At 53.3% G+C, this 23,760-nt stretch overlaps 2 protein-coding genes, 1 long non-coding RNA gene and 1 other non-coding gene across 4 annotated transcripts in view; 1 reads left to right on the forward strand and 3 right to left on the reverse strand.

Moving 5' to 3' along the window:
• Positions 1 to 23,760, reverse strand: part of LOC124991528 (uncharacterized) — a 40,215-nt gene that overhangs the window by 3,114 nt on the left and 13,341 nt on the right. The gene's annotated exons all lie outside the window — the stretch shown is intronic.
• On the forward strand, positions 5,156 to 7,295 carry LOC124990709 (uncharacterized). Its single transcript, XR_007109794.1, has 3 exons — positions 5,156 to 5,502; positions 5,622 to 5,788; positions 5,993 to 7,295. It is a non-coding gene; the product is annotated as an uncharacterized LOC124990709 (long non-coding RNA).
• On the reverse strand, positions 11,098 to 11,170 carry Trnaa-cgc (transfer RNA alanine (anticodon CGC)). The gene has a single exon. It is a non-coding gene; the product is annotated as a tRNA-Ala (tRNA).
• Positions 12,803 to 14,859, reverse strand: LOC124990707 (uncharacterized). The gene is made up of 2 exons (XM_047560970.1): positions 14,528 to 14,859; positions 12,803 to 13,878 (listed from the first exon to the last, which is right to left on the reverse strand). Exon 2 carries the CDS (start codon positions 13,755 to 13,757, stop codon positions 12,855 to 12,857), a length of 903 nt encoding a protein of 300 aa, XP_047416926.1. The 5' UTR covers positions 13,758 to 13,878; positions 14,528 to 14,859; the 3' UTR covers positions 12,803 to 12,854.

The raw sequence follows: 23,760 nt of genomic DNA on the forward strand, positions 1-23,760 counted from the left end.
CCGGTCCCCAGAGCCGTCAGCAAAAGAGGGTGCAAGATGTCAAGAGCCTCCCAGGGCACCTGGCTCCAGTTGACGCTCTGCATACCATAATTACTACCTCCCCAAACCTCCCTCCTACCCCTCCTGCAAAAGCAAGTTCTATCAGGTACCCCAAAACCATACAATTAGTGCTCAAGTCCTAGGAATTAGCAGGCTTGAGGGGAACCCACAAGGGCAACCACAAGAGCCACACCAGGTGCCGTCTAAGTGCCTGGCACTGTGCCAGCCGCCTTCCGTTCGTTCACCCTCCCTACTGCGCCACCGAGCCAGTAATTACCATCACCTCGCCAACCTCAAGTGCTCTGGAATTCCCGTGATGTCACGTCACTGAGCAGGTCTCAGCTGTCACCTCAGACTGAGACATGCAGGTGGCCCACGAGACTGCAAGAAGCCAGCCCAAGACACAGAACCTGTCCCTTGGGTGCGCACTGGGAGGAGAGGACCCTGCCACTGTCCCCAGTGACCTATTGGACCTAAAACTCCTCATGTCCTCTGATGGCTGCAGCTGGACTCTTCAGTCCTGCGGAAGGTCATGCAGCAGAGTCATTAAAGGCACAGCCTCCCGGCTGGGCATGGTGGCCCATGTCCTGATGGAGAACTACAGTGGGTGCTGTGGCCCACGCCTGTGATCCTGGGAGGCTGAGGCAGGAGGATCGCAAGTTTGAGGCCAGCCTCAGCAACTTAGCAAGATCCTGAATCAAAATAAAATATAGGAAGGGCTGAGGATGTGGCTCAGTGGTAAAGCGCCCCTGAGTTCAATTCCCAATACTGAAAAAAAATATATATATATAGCTCAGCCTGCCTTCAAAGCCCAGCCCTGTGCGGACCATCATGCGTGACTCTAGGGAAAGTGTGTGAGTTCTCCACACCTCCTCTCTCCTCTGTGAGGTGGGGCAACTATGCCACCTCTCTGGGGCCACCTGAGGATGATGTCACTGGTCCACACGAGGGGCTGAGGCCGTTGTGGCCATGGCTCTGCCGACAAGCCTCCCTGTCCTTCTCATGATCAGAACACTCCGGAAAGCAGGAAATGCTTCTTTAGAAAAGGATGATCTAGGACGAGCAGCCAGAATAAGTCAGCACACAATGAATTTTTTTTTTTTTTTCTCTTTTTGGTACCCGGTGTTGAACCCAAGAGCTTGCCACCACTGAGTCACATCCCTGGCCCTTATTATTTTTTAATTTTTTTAAAAAAATTTTTAGTTGTCAATGGACCTTTATTTTATTTATTTACATGTGGTGCTGAGACTCCAACCCAGTGCCTCACACGTGCCAGGAGGCAGGGGTACTACCACTGAGCCACAACCCCGGCCCCCATTATTATTTTTTTTATTTTGAGACAGAGCTTCGCTAAGTTGCGGAGGCCAGCCTTGAACTTGCAATCCTCCTGCCTCAGCCTCCTGAGTTGCTGGGATTACAGGCGTGGCCACTGTGTCGGGCTTAGGAAATGAACTCCTGTGTGGCCAGAAGCTCAGGCGGATGCCCTCCACACAACACCCGTGGGAGAGGGAAAACTGGAGGGCCGATCCCAGCCTGCAAAACAACTGCAGGACAGGGACCCCTGCGGCCCAGCCCGGGTAGAGGCCACCCGCCGTCTTCTGTCCTGCCTGCCACTCTCCTGCAGATGCCTCCCCGGAGTTCACACAGGGGGAACAGCACATCGGCCACTGAGATACTGTAACAAACAGGACGGAGGATGTCACACGGGTCCTCAGGGAACCCAGGACAGGCTTCGAGTGAAATCACCGTGTGCGTAGGCTAAAAACGGTTGACTGTGAGCAACGTCCTGAGGTCTGACTGCACGGAATCGTGAAGGTTTACATATATATTTATGTGTGTGTGTGTGTAAAAGCAATTCCAAAGACACCTGTTGCGGGGTGGATTTTGCCCTGCCAGTGTCCCTAACTGGAAGTCCTGGCCCCTGGTGCCTCAGAATGTGGTGGCATTTGGAGACAGGACTTACCCGTGTCGTTAAGGTAGATGAGCCCTTTAGGGTAGACCCCATTCCAAACCAACAGGTGTCCCTATAAGAGACCCAGACACATGGAGAGACCACAGGGCCTGGGTGCAGAGGAACAGCCAGGTGAAGAGGCAGCCAGACGCAATGAGAGAAATGCGTGTTAAAACCACACTGAGGTTCCCTCTCACCCCGGTCAGAATGGCCATGATCAAGAACACAAGCAACAGTGAGTGTTGGCGAGGATGTGGGGAAAAGGCACACTCATACATTGCTGGGACTGCAGGTTGGTGCAGCCACTCTGGAAAGCAGTGTGGAGATTCCTCAGAAAACTGGAAATGGACCCACCATTTGACCCAGCTATCCCACTCCTGGGTTTATACCCAAAGGACTTAAAATTAGCACACTGCAGTGATGCAGCCACATCAATGTTCATAGCAGCTCAATTCACAATAGCTAAACTGTGGAACCAACCTAGGTGCCCTTCAACAGATGAATGGATGAAGAAACTGTGGTATATATACATAATGGAATATTACTCAGCCTTAAAGAAGAATGAAATTATAGCAAATGTCAGTAAATGGTTGGAACTGGAGAATATCATGCTGAGTGAAATAAGCCTGTCCCAAAAAACAAAGGTCAACTGTTCTAATATGTGGATGCTGATCCATAGCAAGGGAGGGTGGGAGGGGAAGAACAGAAGCTCACTGGATTAGACAAAGGAGACTGAAGGGAAGAGAGGGGGATGGGGAGGGCAAAGACAGCAAGATGAATGAGACAGAGTTTTCTCTGCTCATATATGAATACACCACCAGCCTAACTCCACATCACGTTCAACCACAAGAATGGGATCAAAATTGTAATGGGTCACACACCCCATGTATGTATAATATGTCAAAATACACCCTACTGCCGTGTATATATAAAAACAACAAATTAAAAAAATAAAAGAGGCAACCAGAGGACAGAGGTCTCCCCAGAAACCAGCCTCACCAGACCTCCATCTAGGACTTCCAGCCTCCAGAACCTGAGAAAATAGCCTCTGTTGTTTTACACGCCAAGTCCGTGTATTTTGTTATGGAACTCTCGTAAACTAGTTCAGTGTTTCGGATTGGGGCAAGTACCAGTGATGGAACCCAGGAGCACCTTACCATGGAACCACATCCCCAGCCCTTTCTTTCTTTTTTTTTTTTTTTTTAATTTGGAGACAGGGTCTTCCTAAATTGCTGAGGCTGGCCTCTGACTTGTGATCCTCCTGCCTCAGCCTACTGAGTAGCTGGGATTACATGCATGGGTCACCAGGCCTGGCCAGTGTTTCCTTTTTAAAGTAAGTTCTTCTAAAAAGAAAGCTACAGGTCCAAAGAGCAACCCAAACCCCCATCTCCTCTCCCCAGGACTCCAGGCAAGACTCAGTCCAGAACCCACTGGGGGCTGCTTCTGGTTTCTGTGGTCCCTCTTACCCTCTGGTTCCTCCTCCACTCAAAGTGGGGGCGTGAATCATTGGCCCACCTCAAACAGCAGAGAGGACATCAGAGACTCTGTGAACTGGGAGGGCGACGACTCAGCCGAGGCAACTGCCTGGTGACAGGCAGGCTCAGATCAAAGGTCCGGATGCCCGTCCCCTCGGCTTCTCCCAGCACACCGTGCACTAGCCAGCCGAGGCTCTGCCGCAGCCATAAGAAGACCGCCCCCCTCCCGCTCCGGCCTGCTGACCCTGGGCTTCTGCTCCCCAGGCAGGTCGAGGGCTGGAACCTGCCCCAGAGTGGGCCACTTGGAAGTCATGCCATGAATTGCAAATCCCACTGTTTTTTATTTGTCCATGTCGAGGTCTTTCTTTTGCTTTCCCTGACACAGAGGGTCCATCCTCTCTGACAGAAGAAAAGAAAGAAAGAAAGAAAGAAAGAAAGAAAGAAAGAAAGAAAGAAAGAAAGAAGAAAGAAAGAAAGAAAGAAAGAAAGAAGAAAGAAAGAAAGAAAGAAAGAAAGAAAGAAAGGAAGGAAGGATAGAAAGGAAGGAAGGAAGGAAGGATAGAAAGGAAGGAAGGAAGGAAGGAAGGATAGAAAGGAAGGAAGGAAGGAAGGAAGGAAGGATAGAAAGGAAGGAAGGAAGGAAGGAAGGAAGGAAGAAAGAAAGAAAGAAAGAAAGAAAGAAAGAAAGAAAGAAGAAAGAAAGAGAAGATAGATGAAGGAGGAAAATAAAGGCCAAATACTATGTGTTTAAATACCGTCTGTTTAATAGTGTCCAGCACTGTCCTAAGAGCTGCCTGCATGGACACTCTTTTTTGTTCTGTTTTGTTTTTTGACACTCTTCATTGTCATTAGAATTTTCTATTTTACTGATAAGAAAATTGAGATCCAGGGCTGGAGTTGTGGCTCAGGGGTGGAGCACTTGCCTGGCATGTGTGAAACCCTGGGTTCGAGTCTCAGCCCCGCATACAAATAAATAAAAGAAAAAAGATCCATTGACAACTAAAAACAAAATATTTTTTTTAAATATAAAAAAAAAAGAAAGAAAATTGAGATGCAGAGCGGTCACATTGCATCCCTGAGATCACGCAGCAGTAAATAATACGATCAATTAATTGAGCTACTGAACACTTCCTTTTAAAATACGACTCAAGAAAACAACATAAGAAAGAAAAAATAAAATAAATAAGCTGGAGCGCAGCCGGGGACACACGCTCCAAATTCTTCCCCAAGCGTGTCAGCCACTCACTTGAGCCTCTATCTGGGCGCTGACAGAGCAGAGAGTGTCTGGCACAGGCGCGGGAGCGTGCCTTGGTTCCAGGAAATTCCCGCGGCACCTACGCGACGCACCCGAGAGCCCGCTTTCTGTGAGGGAAACAATCCCAAGGTCACTGGCTATGTTCCTAATGGGAGGCCGAGGAGGCCCGGGCAGGAGGCCAGCTCCCAGGCCACGTCTGAGCTGCTGGGTCTCCACCCCGACCCACGCAGGTCCCTCCGGGCTCTTCCTCCTCTGCCTCGTCCCCTCCAGGACAGCCACCCTTGCAGACGCATGGCCAGCCCTTGGCCAGCCAGGCTGGGGGAGGCAGGAGGGCGGTGGATGGAGAGAGGCCGTGCCCTCGGTCTGCTTCCCGCCCTCTTCCTGGAGGGGCTAGGGGCCTGCGTGACCGTGGTGTCCAGGGTCCGCCCTCACGCGTCTCTGTGCCCCGAATCTCAACCCCTGCTGGCTCAGCCTCCCTGCCTCATTCTCTCCCCCGCCCGCCGGCCGCCCCTGGCCTCAGATTAAACATGTCCTGGCTCAACTGTCTGCCGCCCGTGAAGTCAGCTGCCAACTGGAAGGACAGATCCCGGGTTTTGTTTGTTTGTTGTTTGTTTGTTTCCGTCCTGAAGATGCAACCCTAGGGCCTGGCCTGGCCAGCTCTCTACTAGTGAGCTACCTTCTCAGGCTCAGCTCCTGGCTTCTAATTGTCTCTCCAAAAACTAGTAGGTAAAGATGAAGATCTACGGGTGGTAGGTGACACGGAACACCGACCGGCTCCATAGGTACCGGAACCAGTGTGAAGAATTGCTTTTTTTTTTTTTTTGGTACCAGAGATTGAACGTAGGGTCACTTCACCATTCAGTTACCTCCCCAGCCCTTTTTATTCTTTATTTTGATTCAGGGTCTCACTAAAGTTGCTGAGGCTGGCCTCCCACTTGTGATCCTCCTGCCTCAGCCTCCCCTTACAGGCGTGCACCACCACATTCAGCTGAAGAACCGACTTCTGATGATTGTGCCAAGAGGCTCACCGGGTCAAGTCCCGACTCTGTCACCTCCTGGCAGCCAGGCGTGAGTCTGCTTACCTCTCCTGAGCCTTAATTTGCACAGTTGCACAGCCAGAAGGATGTGTGTCATGGGGTGGTGGAGGGACAGAGGCTGGAGCGTGGACCTTTCAGCTCCTGGGACTCCTTCCTCCTCTCCCCTCTCTCTTCCCTGCCCTTCCCTCGCTTCCTTCTTCCTTTACCTCAATTTCTGTCCTTCGCCCAATCAAAGAGGTGAGGAAAACCATCGGGATCAGCGCCCTGCCTGGCTCGGTGGCCTCATGGCCGACAGAGGACATTCAGGGCTGCCGTTGGTCCTTCGCAGCAAGCTGAAGCCCTTGAGGTGAAGAGCTGACGCACGTCTCCAGCCACCCCATCGGGAACCAGCCTCTAGGACAAAAACCGAGCAAGATCGGGGTCCAGGCTGGGGCTGCAGCTCAGAGACGCGCTGTATGGAATGTGCGCGACCCTGGGTTTGGTCCCCAGCACCGCGAAGAACTGCTAATACAGGTTCCTAGAAGCCAGGAGACCTCTGTCACTGCTCTGCCAATTATTGATTACTCCGCAACCAGCCGCCCCGAATGCCCTGGCTTCGAGCTGCCATGATGTCGCTTCCTGGAGGGAGGGCTGATGGGGCACTTGTCACTCCACAGCCATCCTCCTCCTTCAGGAGCCCAGCTGGAGCTTCTTCCCATGGCCCTGGGCCCCGGGAGCGTGAAGACCCCGCTCCACTTCAGATTTCACTTCCACCATGTCCTATGGGTCCCAGTGGGTCACAGGACCCACCCAGGTTCCAGGACAAGGGAAACAGACTACCCTCCCGGAGAGGCGGGTGAAGTCTCAGCGCAAAGGAGCGCAGTGGGGATTTCTGCAGCCATCCCGGAAATCCACCAAGTCACCGGGCAGGGCGGCCCGCGCCTGTAATCCCAGAACCTTGGGAGGCTGAGGCAGGAGGATCCCCAGTTCAAGGCCAGTCTGGGCGACTGACTCAGCGAGACCCTGTCTCAGCATAAAACCTAAAGAGGACTAGTTCAAAGGTCGAGCACCCCTGGGGCCCCTCCCCAATCTTGTGCCAAAAAAGGAAAATGAATGAAAACTAACCTGCACGTGGCCTCTACTCTGCCACCCTCACCGTTAGCTGGGTGGAAAGTTCCAATGGAGACGTGGCCCCTCTGAAGGTCACAAGATATTCCTCACCATGTAGTAAACCTCCACTGACCGACCTACGGTCTACCCTGAATCCACCCGAGGCATCACACATGAACTTGGAGGAGGGAGTTTCTAGTTCCAAAGGAACAGGTCCCTGAGCCAGGAACCAGGCCCGGGGTGGTGCCCAGCTCCCTCCAGGTGCCCGGGTCCCCGTGCCCAGTCTGCCCCTTCTCTTTGGGACCCCACGGTTCCGACTGCTCCCCGCATCCCTCTCCCCCAGTTGGCTGGTGAGGCCTGGCTCCCCGCCGCCCCAGCTCCGTCCCAGGTGTTAACGAGTTAACCTGCCCCTGCGTCTGCAGATCCTCGGGTGAGACATAATTACAGAGAATTACCATCCACAGCCTTCTGGGAAGGATTTTGTCAGAGAGGAGGTAAATAAATGATATCGTGCGGTTCTCCTTTCCCCGGGGGCCGATTAACTCTTCCCGAGAACGTTCCCCAGCGACTGAGGTGATACCACTCTGTCGCCAGTCCGACCCACGATTTGGGGCTCCCTTTTATCTCCAGGGGCTCCCTGGGCCTGCTCCCAGCCTAGGAACCCGTTCTTTCTAGGGGTCGATTCTTCTCGGAATGGGTGCAAAACCCCCCGGGGCACCCAGTCCAGCTCCAGCCCCAGCCCTGGCCCCAGGTGAGCAGGACCTTAAGAGTTAACCTTCCTCTGCAGAATTCCTGGGTAAATACCAGCCAAGCTGCCAGATTTATTGCCTTTTAATGTCTCCCTTGTCGTTCCATTAGCCTTTTCTTCGGATGCCTCTATCTCTTCCATCTGACTTCTCCCACTTATACACCATAACCCCGGGTGAGGTATTTTCCCATTAGCTCCTGCGCTGAGGTCCGGGCCTCAGAATCGCCGGGCGCCCCCACCCAGGGAAATATTTACTTAGATCCCTCTTATCTTTTCCTGAGCATCTCGCTGCTTCTCTCATTTCCCCCGCAAGCCACCCATCTCTCCTGCTTCTGAGAACTTCCAGTAGAGTCCCGGGCGCCTGGCAGAAGTCACCTCATGCTCTGTGGACTCATCACCCCCGGGTCCCCTTGCTTTGGTTCTGATTTAGCCAGTGCACACCAACCCAGCTCGCTCGGCTGCCACCACCAGCCACCCCCCCCCCTCCCCCTCTCTCTCTCTCTCTCTCTCTCTCTCTCTCTCTCTCTCTCGGGCAAACGTCTTCCCAACATGCCCTCATGCCATCGCTGAAGACGGGCATCCCGGTGACGAGACACAGCAATCCACAGATACCTGGCCGGGCCCCTGTCATGGCTGGGACACACCATCCCCACCCAGGCTGGCTGGGTTCCAGGGCTGACCCTGCCACGCCTTTGATCTGCCATCTTGGGAAAGGGATTCGATATCCTGAGGCCTTAGTTTTCTGATCTGTAAAATGGGGTGGGACGGTGTCCACTTCCCTGGTGGTGGAAGGGGACAAGGCCAGGCCAAGAGTCCTACCTGGGTGAGAAGCAGTAAGCTCTGTTATGAGCCAACCGTGGCTTTGCCGCCATCCCGGAACACTGTTGGCCCCTGGTCTCCTGCGGGCTAGTTCTTCTGCCCTCAATGGTTCCCCCTCCTCCAGGCCCACCTGCTAACCCGTCTGGCCCGTCTCCAGAGTCCCCTGGTCTAGGAAGCACCCCTGACCGCACAGCACTTAGCAGTGTCTCTACAGCTATAGCCGGTGACAGCCCCTTTCCCGGCTTCATGTCAGAATCACCAAGCTCAGCCAGAGGGCCATCCGCTCTGGAAGTTTCCCTGGCGTAGGGGGAGATTCTCAGGACCTGGATGCACCCGAGGCCTGATGAACACGGTCATCTCTTCTATGTTCTCCTCAACCTGGGTCCACTCACCTTAGTTGAGATGTTACTATGTACAAATTTGTCTTTGCTTCAAGTCTTTATTCTCTCTGTGATGGTATTTCAGGTCACATACCCTGTTTGTCTTAGGTTTATTTCTAACCCGGAGAAACTCCATTCCTTTCATTGATTCTTGTTTTTTTTTTTTTTTGGGGGGGGGGGAGTGCCAGGCATTGAACTCGGACACTTAACCATTGAGCCACCTCCCCAGCCCTTTTTTACGTTTTATTTAGGGACAGGGTCTCACTGAGTTGCTTAGGGCCTCGCTAAGTTGCTGAGGCTGGCTTTGAACTCGCGGTCCTCCTGCCTCAGCCTCCATGGCTGAGCTGCTGGGGTGACAGGCATGTCCCCACCCCCCGGCTCATGGATTCACCTTAGCAAAGTGTCCGCAGCAGTGCTGTGCCGGGTGGGGCCCTCTGCTGGGCGCCAGGCTTGGGTGGGAGTCTGACAGAGTTCCCGCCTCCTGGGGAGGACTTAGACAAAGACTGAATGACTGTGTGAAAGTACCTCTGGCGAGCGCCGTGAAGGACAGCCAGAGAGCCAGGGTGCTGCACAGCCAAACCGTCAGGAGCTTGCCCCTCACCGGAGGGGACAGGAGGGCTTCTCCAGGGGAGTGAATCATGAGCTGAGATCTGTAGGGTGATCCAGAGCCACTAGGGTGATAGGAGGGGATCGCTAGAGCAGCATCCTGGGTCCCATGGCAGAGAAAACAGGGCGAGAAGGAGAAAAGGAAGTCAGGGTGTCATGTATCTGTCAGCTACTGCCGTGAAACAAACATCCACAAAACCTCCATGCTTAAAAAGCAAGTAGCGTCCCCTCCTCACGCGTCTCCAGGCTCGGCTGGTCTTGGCTGGACTCAGCAAGGCTACTCAGTCACCAGCTGCTCATCCAGCAGGGATGAGCATCCGGACACAGACTGGGCTGTTCGTTGTGGTGGGACCCCAGGCCAAGGGGCCGTGGCTACTCAGAGAAAGCTCAGTAGCAGAGGTGCTGAAGGACAAGTGGAAACACGCAAAGCCTCTGGAGCCCGGCGTCAGCACTGGCTGGCTGTCCTTTCTGCCTAGTTCTGATTGGTCAAAGCAGGTCACGTGACCAAGCTTTAAGTCAAAAGTCAGGGGAGTCACCCTAAAAGTCAGGTGAGTAGAACTGCCAAGGATTGCAAAGTCACAGGCACGTCAGAGGGGCATGAACTCTTAGAGTCAATAGTTCTTCGATTTGTCACCAGGTAAAAGCAGAAAAAATGACTCAGAACCTGAGACAAATTGAGTTGGAGAACAGGGACGGAGCTAAATCCTGCAGGGACGCCCAGGCCATTAAAACCTTTTTGATCTTTCTATTAATAACAATGGGTGGGGTTGGGGATATAGCTCAGTGGGTAGAGTGCTTGCCTTGCAAGCCCAAGGCCCTGGGTTTAAATCCCCAGCACTGCAAAATAATAATAATAATAACCATGGAAAGCTATCAAAGAGATACAACATGGTAGCATGGTGACAGATAGGGATATGATTTTGGAGGGCTTTTGTTTTTGTTTTTTGATTTGTTTGCCTTTGTTCTAAGGTTCTGGGGAGAGAACCCAGGGTGCTTTCCTGCTGAGCTATATCGCCAGCCCCTTTTATTAAGAGCCTTATTAAGTGGCTGAGGCTGACCTCGAACTTGCGATCCTCCCACCTCAGCCTCCCTTGTAGCTGGAATTACCGGCGAGATGTTGGATTTTTAAATGAACCTCTGGCTGCAATAGGGGAGCAGATGGAAGAGGGCAAGAAAAGACACAGTCTCCACACACCCGCCAGCTCTCCCCTCCGTATGTGCTGGAGTGTGCGTGAGTGTGCGCATGTTGCGGCCCCAGGTTCACATGCCCGGCTCCTCCCTGGAGACTGTGGCACCTAGGATTCATCTTTCAACACATCTGAAGAGCAGCTTATCTGTCCATCAGCTGGAACAATAACAGTTCTGTTTCATCATCTCACAAACTCCGAAGGATTCGAATTGTGGGCGGCATGGAGAGGCCGAGAATTTCCATATGTTTTACAAATGTCAATTAATTTCACTCCCAAGAGGTGTTTCCCTTATTATCATAATTACCATACTAACAACAGCTTCCAAACATTCTGCGCCTTAGAGTTTGCCAAGGACTTGATCCACCGGCCCCAGGAGGGCGCCCAGGGAGCCGAGGCCCCGTTGGTGGGTACTGAGGATGACAGAGGCCCTCTGGCTGACTTTGTTCCCAGTATTTTTATTTATTTATAATATATATATTCTTTTTTTTTAATTTTTTTTTTTTTTTTTTGGCGGTGCTGGGGATTGAACCCAGGGCCTTGTGCATGCGAGGCAAGCACTCTACCAACTGAGCTACATCCCCAGTCCCTCGCCCATTTATTTTTGTTGCTGTTTTGGCTTTGCCCGCTTGCCTGTCTGTTTGGATCACGAAATCGCAGAGGAGATGCCCAGGCGTGCCCTGTCCCTAGAACTGACCAGGTACGGGAGTGACGAAGGCAAGAGGTTCAGAAAGACCGAATCCCTTGTCTCTGTCCCCAACTCCCAGAACACCCCCTTGCCTGCAAACATTCCTGACTGTCCCTGGTCTCCTTCAGTCGAGGGAAACATTCATCTCAAAGCTAATCAGCCAGAAAAACCTGTTTTCCAGTAGAATCTAGTCATTTTTCACCATAGACCCAGCAAGAGAGGAGCTGGGTGGCTTGAACAGCCATCAGCCTCAGGAGCCAGGCCTGCTGGCCACCTGCAGGACAGCCCGGTGGGAAACAGGGACGGGGGACTTGAGAACAGCACGGGCACAGCAGGCTGCAAGTTTGCAGAAGCCGGGTGAAAAACTCCAGCCGCTTCTCTTTTGTCAGCCTTTTTGAATGAAAGGGAAGATTTGGCGCTGGCCTCAGCTGACAGCCTTTTACAGCCGTGGCCAATGGATTCGAGGCCGGAGGGTGGAAGGCGGCAACTGCCCGGGGATCTCAGGAGGTTCCTGTTTAAGACCCAGCCCGAATCCTGGGCGCAATCAAGTGGCCCGAGAGGAGAGGAGGGAGGAGGATTTGGTGGCGACCTTCAGAAGCCGACACTGTTCATCGTGGGGCCAAGTTGCTGAGGGTTTCAAGATGGAGATGGTTTTGGCAGGACATGCTCAGCCCGACCCTTTCTGTCCATCCAGCAAGATCTGCCGGCTTGCAGTGTAGGCAGAAGTCTCGAGGTCCCGTTGATGGGGCACTGCGTTCATTATTGATAATGGCAGAGAGAAACCTGCTTGAGTCTGGAGAAGACCAGGCCCCAGGCGTTGACTGCTTACGTGGCAATACTTGAAATTTAGCCGTGGTGGCCGTGAGCTGCCCTTGCCCGCGGAGTACTGCACCCCCCCCACTTTTTTTTTTTTTTTTTTTGATACCCGGGGTTGAACTCAGGGTCACTCGACCACTGAGCCACCCCCCCAGCCCTATTTTGTATTTTATTTAGAGACAGGGTCTCACTGGGTTGCTTAGGGCCTCACCATTGCTGAGGCTGGCTTTGAACTCTCGATCCTCCTGCCTCAGCCTCCCGAGCTGCTGGGATGACAGGCATGTGCCACCACACCTGGCCTGGGCTTCCCATTCTTGCCCTAGTTTCTCTTTTTAAAATAAAGATGATTCCTTACCACAGGATTCAATATGTACCGTGAAAAGACATCTCCTGGAAACAGATTCATAACAAACAAATCCTGGGGAGTGCAAGTCACGCTCTTGTCACTTGGGAGGCCGGAAGCAGGAGGATCACAAGTTGGAGGCCAGCCTCGGCAACTTAGGGAGATCCCGTTTCAAAATAAACAATAGAAATGGCGGAAGATGTTGCTCAGTGGTACAGTGCCCCTGGGTTCTGTCCCTGGCACACCATACCACACACACAAAGATAAAAAGGAAAGAAAGAAATCCTTTAAAAAGACAGTCTTTGACTTAAAAATATATTTCAAATCATGAAAGAAGGGGACGGGGAAGGGGTAGATAGAGCACCTGCCTCACATACACAGGGCCCTGGGTACAATCCCAGTCCTGGAAAAACATATTTTTTTAGGTAAATTGAAAAGAAAGTGATGCCTGTCTTCTGGCTGTCCCCTGCTCCTGAGGCTCTGCCCCCACCCCACAGGGCTCTGGGACCCTCACAAGGCAAGCTGCGCTGATCCCAGTGGATGGGGAGGTGGGGGCTTCATCTTGGGGGGACCCAGGCAGGCGGGGACAGCCCCTGCTGTCCTCTTTCTGTTGTGTGACTCTGTGTTTTCTTTCTCCTCTATGAACAAGCGCTTCAGGCTTCATGAAGAGGCTCAGACAAGCCTCCTGCAGCAAGTGAGGCCCCGCCAAGTCCCCAGCATCTCCTGCCTGGCAGGGCTGAGCCGCGGACCCTCCCGCAGGCCGCAGAGCTGTGGTTAGTTCAGTCTCCGGCTGGGCCTCCCTTCCAGTGAGCGCTTCAGCTCTAAACATGAGAGAGACAAACGTGTCCCTTCCCCAAGGCAGTTTCCGGTGTGTAAAGGTCAGCACACAGGACCCCTCAAGAGGATCAGGCTCCAGCAGAGTCTCCTCCGATCCTGATCCTCCCGAGTCGGGGGAGGTGGGGGAATCAGACAGACAAACATCCATCATATGGAGTTTCAAGACTCTTTTGCATTTGCTTTGCAAAGGGGTCCCAACCAGGCTCCTGATAAGGTTGAGCTCACCCCTGAATATGGCAATCCCAGCAGGACACTGGTAACCAGAGGGACTTATGGGCCCTTCTTTTTTCCAGAACTGAAAACGTGTGTTTATTTTTAAGTGTTTTCCTTTTTTAGTTTCCATCTTAATGCAGTTTAACACACACACACACACACACACACACACACACACACACGATGTTAACTCAGCAGAAAAGGCTGATGATTCAGAAGTGCACAGGATATTGGAAAGTGTCTCCTCAAACCTTAACTCTGAATGGTGTCTCATCCTCTTAGTCCATGTGGGGGGACCCCACCTAACGCATGAAGACGTTAGAGCAGGGAGTGAAATACCCCATTTTCAAACACTTACAGAAATGCTGGGTCCACCCCAAAAATGATCATCGTGGCTGCCGACAAACCAAGAAGAAAGAGAAGTGAGAGTGAATTTCCTGTTGGAAATATCCCCACCATCTGACACAGGTTTGTGCAAAGAATCAATGCAGAACTCACCAGGCATCTCTCTCCCTCCCTCTCTCTCTCTCTCTCTCTCTCTCTCTCTCTCTCTCTCTCTCTCTCTCTCTCTCTCTCTGTTCTGGTACCAGAGATTAAACCCAGGATCAGTTGACCATTAAACCACATCCCCAACACTAAGTTGCCCAAGGCCTCCGTAAATTGCAGAGGCTGGCCTCAGACCTGCGATCCTCCCGCCTCAGCCTCCCCAGTTGCTGGGATCACAGGCGTGCACCTGCTGCCAGGCCTGGCTCACCAGGCACCTTTCTGACACTAGTTTAATGGCAAATACCGGGGACAGAGAAACAGAGCAAATAACGATGCAGGGACATAAATGTCAGGAGCCAGTATGAATTTGGCTGTTGGAATGATTATTTATTATTCCATTATTTTATTCAATTTTAAACTTGTTTTCAAGGGGGAAAAAATGGAGGTGGCTATAAGAGATTTATAATCAAACAGGATGTAGACACCTTGTCTGCCTCTTGACTGGAACCAATCTGATAATGGTAATAATGGAGACCGTCAGGGAACATTGCGTCTTACCTGTGTGTTTGATAAAATTATGCAGGTATTATCTTCTGGGACGTATGTGATCACAGTATGTGGATATGTTGCTTTAAAGAGTCATTCTCATCCTTTGAAGATACACACTGAAATATCTAGAGATGAATATCTGAAATATTCGGAGATGAAATGATGTGGTATCTAGATTTACATTAAACCAGTCCTCTGGGGGTAGAAATGAAATAAGAGTGGCCAGGAGTTAATAATTACTGAAGTTGGACTGTGGGGAGAAAGTAGTTTCTCCTACCAGGCTCTGTATTTTTTAATGTCACATTTAAAAAAATAAAGTTTATGCCAGTCACCGCGGTGCACTCCTGTGATCCCAGCGGCTCAGGAGGCTGAGGCTGGAGGATCACAAGTTCTAGGCCAGCCTCCAGGACATAGTGAGGCCCTGTCTCAAAATAAAACAGGCTGGGTGCAGTGGCCACACCTGTAACCTGGGCAGCTCAGGAGGCTGAGGCAGGAGGATCATGAGTTCAAAGCCAGCCTCAGCAATGGTGAGGCTCTAAGCCACTCAGTGAGACCCTGTCTCTAAATAAAATACAAAATAGGGCTGGGGATGTGACTTAGAGATCAAGCGCCTCAAGTTTAATCCCTGGTGCCCCCCCCCCAAATAAAAATTAAAAATTAAAAAGGCCTGGTGGTGTAGCTCAGGGGCAGAGCACTTCCCAGCTTAATCCCTATAGAACCCCCCAAAGCTGAGAGACCACTAGGATAAACCCCCCAAATCCACGGACACTCAAACTCTGCTCTGCACAGATGCCACCAAGGCGCACGTCACCGCGGAGGAGTGAAGACGCCTCGCGTCTCCGAGGCGCTGACTCAGTACAGCTTCTCGCTCGTGGACGAAGTGGCCCTTCCTGTTCAGCAACTGTGGAACAGATGGCTCAGCCCTGTTCTAGGGATCAGCAAGTGGAGGTCCTGAGCCAGCGACTTGCCACGGGGAGAGGCCTTCAGGGCAGAGGGGCCGCCTGATCGAAGATCCCAGCCAGGGGGCTTCTTTCTCCCCGACCTTCGGGAACTACTTTCCCTCTGGGAGCCTCCGTTTCCCTGGCTGCAAGGCCACCACGAGGGGCAGATCTCCCTCCTAGCTCTGCTTCTCCTTTTCTTTCTTTCTTCTCTCTTCCCAGAAATGCCCCCAAGGACATTCTCAAGGGGAAGAGAAAGAGGATCAGCAAATTAAAGGTCAAAGATCTCTCTGATGACACAGAAAGGGGGTTTGGGAGTCGGCCAGGGTGGGCTTTCTTGTAAGGGATGACCAGAGAAGGTCTTGCTGAGCAGCCTGATCTTAAAGACTGCCTGGCTTGGAACACAAGGAAGTTGTGCCCCGGCTTCCAATTCTTGTTCTGTTTTCGCTGAGTGACCTTGTGCAAGTCACTTGGCCTCTCTGAGCCTCACCTTCCCCAATGAGAAAACAGGGGAGGTAACGATTTCCTGTTAGTTTCGCTGGAGTGATTAAGCGGATAACCGGAGCTGCTCACTCAAGGTGCAGTGAAGGTGGGTTTCTTGCACCTGCCCTCTCAGGCACCGTCCCCTGGGCTCACCTGCCACCCTCTCAGCACGATCCACCACACCCACCACCCAACTTCCTTTTCCTAATTTTTTTCATCTCATCCACTTCCAGCAAACAAACTTTGTACCTGTTTGCTCTTCTTTATTTTGCCTTTCTCTGTCTCCACTAGACTGTCCTTGGAGGCAATCTCTTTCTTCCCTGGATTCCTGGCTACACCCTCAGCCCCAGACACACAGTCATCTTCTGATAGATTTTGCTGGATGAACGAATATCGGACCTGAATCAGTGCCTGCGAGAAAGCCAGCCCCGGGGGCGGCTGGTGGCAGCACGCTGTTCCCCCGGTGCTGGGACCCCCACGCCCACAGAGCTTATCCCATTGAATTTGAGATTAAACTCCACTTGCCTGTGGGTGTTCTGACAGCTTCCAGCCTCCTTATGTCTGGCGATCCCTTAAATCAGCCTCCCATCCGCCCTTCCCCGGGGGTTCCGAGTTCTGGAAAGTGAGGCTGCTGTCCTGGGGCCTGTTTCTCCTTCTGCGAGAAGAGGTGGTTGAGCAAGTGCTTTGCTTGCAGGTGGAGAAGGCTGTAGCTCAGGCCTCCATCTTTGTGGGGGGTTACCCGGCGCTAAGGCAGGGCTTCTCTGCAGATCCTTGGGGCCAAAGCCCTGCTGAGGTGCTGAGGTTGGGGGAGGGGGCCAGGGGGCTGAGGTTCCAGAGGAGCAGGGCTGCCCAGAGCTCACTGCAGAGGTGGGGCGTGAGGGGTGAGCTCAGATGGGCCTCAGCCAGGCCTCGCTCCCTCCTGGGCCCATTGGGAAGTATTCCTTGAAATGTCACTTAGAGAACGGCCTTCCTAGTTCAAACCCCACCTCTCTGCCCTGGCTGACCCCATCAGAAGGCTGTACCAGCTTCCAGGAGGGCTGTGCCTACTTCTCATGAGAATCTCCTCCATCCCTACAGAAACGCTGGGGTTCCGCCCCTGGTATCTTCCAACAGATGTGACCGCAGGGAAGTGGGAGTCTGTGACCGGCATTCATGTATCCTTGAACTTGATGAGGGAAAAAAAAAGTCACACTTTCATTTTACTAAATCTCAGTCAAATGAGCAATTCCTTCCATTAGGAAAAAAGGTGATAAATGGCAGGGAATTCTTACCCATGGGTGTGACTTTAGTCACCAAGAAATCCCAAGTGTTTTCAGATCGCATGACAGGAATAACTGAGACCCCAAAATGTGGCTTTGCTCATCCCAACTTCAAAAGTACAACTTAGAACCACTGCTAGAATTTGTTATTTCACACGTTCATAAAGAGCACTTAGGATACTATACCTCAAGTCTGGTTTTCTTGCACGTGTGTGCGCACGCACACACACAGACACACACATATTGCTGTTCTGGGGATTCTTATATATTTTGATATTGCTCCTATTTAAAATCATAATCCTGTCTTTTAAAAGAATTTTTCAGCCGGGCTCAGTGACACACGTCTGTAATCTCAGCAACTTGGGAGGCTGAGGTAGGAGGATCCTAAGATTGAGGCCAGCCTCTGCAACTTGGCGAAACCTTAAGCAACTTAGGGAGAATCTGTCTCAAAATGGAAAACAAAAGGACAAGATGGAGCTCAGTGGTAAAGTACCTCCGGGTTCAACGTCCAGTGCCAAAAAATAAAAAAATTATTTGGAGGAGGTATCCATAGGCATCTGGAGTCTGTGCCACTTTTATTGGCACAAAAAGGTGGGAGATGCTTTCTGGATGGTGGAGAAAAGGCAGCCAAAGGCCCAAGCCAGAACTCTGAGGCCCACAGAACAGCAGGACCTAGGAAACAGAAATCTCCACCCAGGATCCACAATGTCACCAGAGCATTCAAGGCTCCAGGTGACGTCACGGACCAGCGTGCCCACGTGTCAGGGCCGTGTGAGTGCAGAACCCAGCACAGCGTCTGTGGCACGGGAGAAAACAGTCCCCTCTCTGGTTCAGTCTTCCTCAGGAGTCCTGCATCCCTTGCGTACTAACCTGTCCCACGCCCTTCTCCCCGTGGCCGACCTCCCTCCGGGTCAGAGAGGGCGCTCAGGCCCAGAGCCCCACAGCGCTGCTTGTTCACGTCACTCGCTGTCTTGTGGCTTCCTTCTACTTCTGGGAAGCCAGAGACAGGCAGTGGCCTTGTGGCGCCCATGCCCGGGCCCTGGGGATCCTTGGGTCTGGCATCTGTAGGAGCAACCGACCTGGGATCCAGGTTATTTGCATAGAGAGTGCATCTGGGCTGAGCAGGTAGGGACCTTTTCCTACGTTGTTCCTCAACAATACAGTCTAACATCTCTTTCCACTGCATTTGCATATGCCAGGCAGCAGAGGTCACCTGGATGTGATTTCAGGTCTACAGGAAGGGGCTGGGGTGGAGCCCGGTGGTGGAGGGCAGCAGGAGGCTGTGGGTTCAGTCCCAGCACCAAACAGTAACCATAGCAATCATAATAACAAAGGATGGGGGATGGGCACAGGCTCGGTGCACGTGCTCGGCCACTTGATGTAAGGGATTCGCGCGTCCACGGGCTTAGGTGTCCTTGGGGCTCTTGAAACCAGCTCCCCAGGGATCCCAGGGATAACTCTGCAGTTCTCATTTTTAACCAGTTATTTTTTAAAAGTGAGATGAGGAGTAAAATGGAGAGTCACCTCCACCCTCTCCTGCGTTTACCAGCAAGGCAGCCTGGACCCGGTTGATTCCCAGGCCGAGCGGTGGCCTCCCCTCGGTCCTTTCTGGCAGCTGGCGGCCTGTAATCTGCCCCCTCTCAGCCCTCCTAGACCTCGGCGGGGCCTGGGGTGGAGAGGCAGGGACTCTGCGTTCTTGGCCTGGGTGTCAAACACCCCTTCTGAGTGCCCTGGCTCCAGGGTCCCCGTCCTGAAGGGTTCGGCTGAGTGGGCCTTTCATCGGCTCTGAGAGGTGGCGACAAGTTTCAGAGCGGGGTGGTGCTGCCCACAGGCCCCACTTCTGCAGACCTGCCGGAGAGCTGGGAGTCCTGGAAGCAGGATTCCAGAGGCATCTGGATGTTATCAGTCACTCCAGTCTGGCCAGTGGGGTGGGTGGGGCCGGTGGCAGGGGCAGAAGCTGGCTGGAGGGCAGAGCGAGGAATCCCACAGAGAAGACTGGGGCGAGACCCAGTCCTGGGGGAGGGCGGATGGCCCCGGAGCTGGCTGCAAACCCTGCGCCCTGCCCAGCCCTACAGGATGGAGGACGTCAGCGATGGTGTTTGCGTGACAGCAGAAACGGGGACGGACTGAAGGGCACAGCCACCAGGCAGCCCTTGAGGACAAGGGCCACAGCCACCGGGAAGGCGGAGCCGGGCAGAGCTCACCCTCTGGTCCACTTGAGGATCCTGCTTCAAAACTACCCCTGATGGCTTCCAGACTAGCCGGCACCAAGGGTCATTTCTGGTGGCTCTAAGTGTTGTCAATAGCAGCTGCGGGGACAGGTGTACATCTGTCCCTGCATTCCTCTCGCCCTCCCCCAGCTTTCTGCACCTGAAGCAGGGCCCATTTATTACTGGGAGCACACTCAGGAGGCCAGCGCACGTGCGCGTGCACACACACGCACGTGCATGTTCACAGTCAACACCGGGCCTGCCCTGTGGGTAGGACTTTTTTTTTCTTTTAGTGCTCCTTTAAAACAAACCCTATCAGCTGTTTGTTAAAGCAAAGCAAACATAAGCCTTTGCAACAAAGAGCCAGGGAAGGGAAAAGGAAAAGAAACCCTTTTATTTGCTACCATTAAAATGTCCCTTTTAAAATACCACTCTTGGCCGTGGGGGAGGTGAGCTCAGGAGGCGGAGCAGCAGGAGGGCGGGTGGGCTGTGGTTTATCTGCACGGAGATGAGTTGGGGGCTCCAATCTCCTGCTAAACCCCCTTCATCTTTCACAAGGCGCTGCTTCCCACCCATCGCTCTCCAGGGAACCCTTGGGGGATTGGAGAGCTGCTCTCCACCTGACCAAGTGCACTCTGGGAGTGACAGGACCCTGGGAAGATCCCACATCCCCTCCTGGGCCACCTGGAGGGCACCAGTTGACCTCCCTGGTGGGTTTGCACGGAGGTGTGGGGGGCTTCATTGTGAATTCCATGACAGAAAGAACTGCAGAGTCCTTCCCTGCAAGCCCTCGGCCACAGGCTCCCCACCCCGCTACCCCAGAGGCCTTGTAGGGGCCCCTGGAAACCCTAGTGAATGCTAACTCATCTCCCAAGTTCCTAGGATCCGATGCTTCCTGTGGTTTTGGAAACCATGCTCCGGCGGGCTGGAGGCTGCTGGGGAATCGGTGGAGCGGGTCTTGATTTAATGGAAGCGTTTTCACAGGCCTGCTAATCGCCCTGGATGCTCGGTGCTCCATCAGCAGGACGGGTCTCCCTTACGCTTCCTTTCACCACTCTTCCCAGGCTCCTTCCTTATTTTCAGCTTCCTCTCCCTGTAGGTTAGGTCCCTTGGTCCCTTTTTTGGTCAGGCTGTGACAAGGCCTGGCTGTCTCTGTCTCCTCCTCCTTCTCCTCTGGTGCCTCTCGGGTTCTCTGGGTGTCTTTCAGGCTGCCTTCCTCCCTGTTTTCTCCTTCTTCTCCCCAGGTGCCTGCTCTCTTTTTCCTGCTCCCTGTCACTGTCCTTTGTCACCTTCCATCTGTCTGACTCAGTCCTCACCACCCTGCAGGTCCCCCACTCCAGCTCCCAGGAGGAGGAATGGTCAAGGGTCTTGCCCCCGTGGATCTGCAGTGGCCAGAGGACTGGGGAGGGGACGGAGGGCTTCTGCAGCTGACTAGGAGTCAGCTGGGGACACTCTGGCCCTGGGGAGGGAAATTGACCACGCACAGAGATGGGGAGCCAGAGGCCCACGGGGCCCAGCCTGGGAGTCAGAAATCCCCCTGGTCCTGGTCATGGCAGAGCTTCTTGCAGCTGGGGTCCCACCTGAGGACCCTCCAAGCACCCACCAATGTTCCCTCGTTTTCCAGAGCTCTTTTCCTGGCTAGATGGTTGTTTTTCTCAGAGATGGGGAAGACCTGGACAGATGAGGGTGACAAAGAAGATATCATCTTGTATTTGGGGTCAGGACACCTGGTCTCCAAGCCCAGCAAGGACACTCACCATGGTGCAAGGGAGGGAGGGAGCATTTATCTCTGGGGTGCCTCATAGTTTGGGAGATCACAGGATCAGGAAAGTCACCCACAGAGGGTTTAGTATATGCCAGGGAGTCTTCAGCAAGAGAGACCGAAAAACAATATTCTCTCTCTCTCTCTCTCTCTCTCTCTCTCTCTCTCTCTCTCTCTGTCTCTCTCTCTGTCTCTCTCTCTCTTTCTCTCTCTCTCTCTCTCCCTCTCTCTCTCTCTCTCTCTCCACACACATACACTGAGCCGTCCTGATCCAAACTTTCAAAATCCAAATTGACAAGCCTGCACCTGACCTCATGTGATGAATCCCAGTCAAAACAGAGCATGGACACATTACAAATATTGTATAAAATCACCTTCAGTCTGTGTATAAGGTGTACATAAAACATAAATTTTAATTTCACATTTAGACGTGGGTCTCCTGCCCATGATATCTCATTACAGAGGTGTGAATATTCCAAAATATGAAAAAAAAAAATCCAAAATCCTAAACACTTCCGGTTACTTAACATGATGAATGAGCACTTACTACAAGGTGGGGGTCAGACTGAGCAATACCACTCACATGCTCTAACTGAATCCTTGCAACGGGCACCTGTGGCTGGGCCTGTGGTCCCGCTTCCCAGAGAGGACAACTGGGGTTTAGAGAGGTTGGTGGACTCATCCCCAGGTCCAGGGCTCTCACGTGCCCTCTCTTGTGCTCACTTTGCTGGACCCAGATGCACTAACACCAACAGCGATCCCAGTGGAACAGACAGGCACACAGGAAGCAGCCTGGCCCGCACCTGCTGGCTAGTACCTGGCTCGCCCTCACCTAGGCTAGCCCAGTACACAGGTGCTTCCTGCTGAGCTGTCCAGGCTGTGGGCCCCCCTGAGGAAGACTAGGGTCATGGAAGCTGGTGAGCTCCGTTACTCCAGTGCAAAGTGCAAAGAGACCTTCCTAATCTGGTCTGCAGAGCGTGGAGGTGGATAAAAGCCTCCGGAGCCGGGGGCAGGAAGCGTGTGGCTTTGTTTATTTATTTTAGGGTTTTGCTCTCCTTTTTCTGCACTGGAGAAGGAATCCAGGGCCTCGTGCATGCAAGACAGGCACTGTGCCGTTGAGCTCCAACCCAGCAGGCGTGTGTCTGGAGGCACACAGCGCTGGTTCCATTGTTGATGCCTCTCCACCCCCGCGCGGGAGTCCGGTCCCTTTCCCATTCATTCTACCTGCTCCCCGGCCTTGTCGTCTGATGGGAAAGGAAAAGGGGAACCTGAGGCCTAAAGCAGCTGGCTGTCGTGGCGCAGGGTACTCGCCCTGCCCTCGCTGAAGGCCAGGCAGGGCTGTGGCCAGCGGAAACCACGGTCCGGGCCCCCTGAGAGCCGCGCGCGACGGGACGCACAGCGTGGCGCAGCCACCTCGGGGCCAAAGTCGGGCAAGTGGGCGAAGGAAGAAGGGAGAACTCAGTTCGGGCTGCTGCTGGAGCGCATGCGTTCCCAGCTTCACGGCGGGAGCCTGCGAGGACCGAGGGAAGCAGCTTGCGGGGAGGATGCGGGTCCGCGGGGGAGAAGACCCGGAGCCAGATCGGGGCTGCTTCTGCAGCTCAGAGCCTGGTGACCACACACGGATGATGACTCAGTTCCAAGTCGGGGGACGTGGGCAGCTACCGAATCACTGGAAGAAAGAGAAGGAGATTCTGACCTTGACCTCCGAATCCAGATTCTGTGTGCCTTGGGGAAAGGCAACTGGAAAGAGGAGGGGGACGGAGGAAGAGAAGAGGAAGAAGAGGAGGAGGAGAAAAAGGAAGAGGAAGAGAAGAAGAAGGAGGAGAAGGAAGAGGAGGAGGAGGAGGAGAGAAGGAGGAGGAAGAGAAGAGGAGGAGGAGAAAAAGGATGAGGAAGAGAAAAAGGAGGAGGAGGAGAAGGTAGAGGAGGAGGAGGAGAGAAACTCAGCTGGAGGATGGACCCTGGGCCTTGTCTCCCTTCGCTGCGTGACTTTAGGAACACGGCCCCACTTCTCTAAGCACCAAGTTCTGTTCCTGTAGTTCAGGGAAGCGCATCCAGCACATGGAGCAAAACGGGGAAACGGTTTGTGCCTTCCCTCCCTTCTTTCAACAGAGACAAAAGCAACTGGCAGGGAATGTAAGGTGGGAACACCGCAGGCGCTCGATAATGACTCAAGTATTGCAGGACTGCGTTAATTCTACATCCTTGTCATGAGGACACAGTGGTCACCAAGTCTTGCCGTATCTCAGAGGGTTCTTTCAAACTGCCATCAACATCCGGGATCCAAGGCGACACCAGAAGGAAGCGTCCTGTTAAGGAACACGCCAGACTCCTAAGCGGGTGTCCATTCCCACCCTGCCTTCCCGAGTCAGGGATTCCCGGCAGCCCCCGCGCGGCTCTAACCCCCACGTGCTGTCAGGCAGAGGCTGGGGCTTTACCCGGACCGACGACCGCGACGGCGGCGGCCGGGTAGAAAATCCGACGAGGTCCGGCGAGCAGGAGAGAAGCAGAAAAGGGGAGGGAAGGCGAGGGCCAAGATCGAAGAGGGAAGGAGGCAGCGAGGAGAGAGGCAGACAAAAACAGCCAGGGA

The sequence above is a fragment of the Sciurus carolinensis genome, chromosome 8 (assembly GCF_902686445.1).
Source record: "Sciurus carolinensis chromosome 8, mSciCar1.2, whole genome shotgun sequence".
In the NCBI taxonomy this organism is placed as follows: domain Eukaryota; kingdom Metazoa; phylum Chordata; class Mammalia; order Rodentia; family Sciuridae; genus Sciurus; species Sciurus carolinensis.

Excerpts from the sequence above, each read along its gene's own strand:
- LOC124990707 (XM_047560970.1), bottom strand. The coding sequence starts at position 13,757 with ATGAGACACCATTCAGAGTTAAGGTTTGAGGAGACACTTTCCAATATC.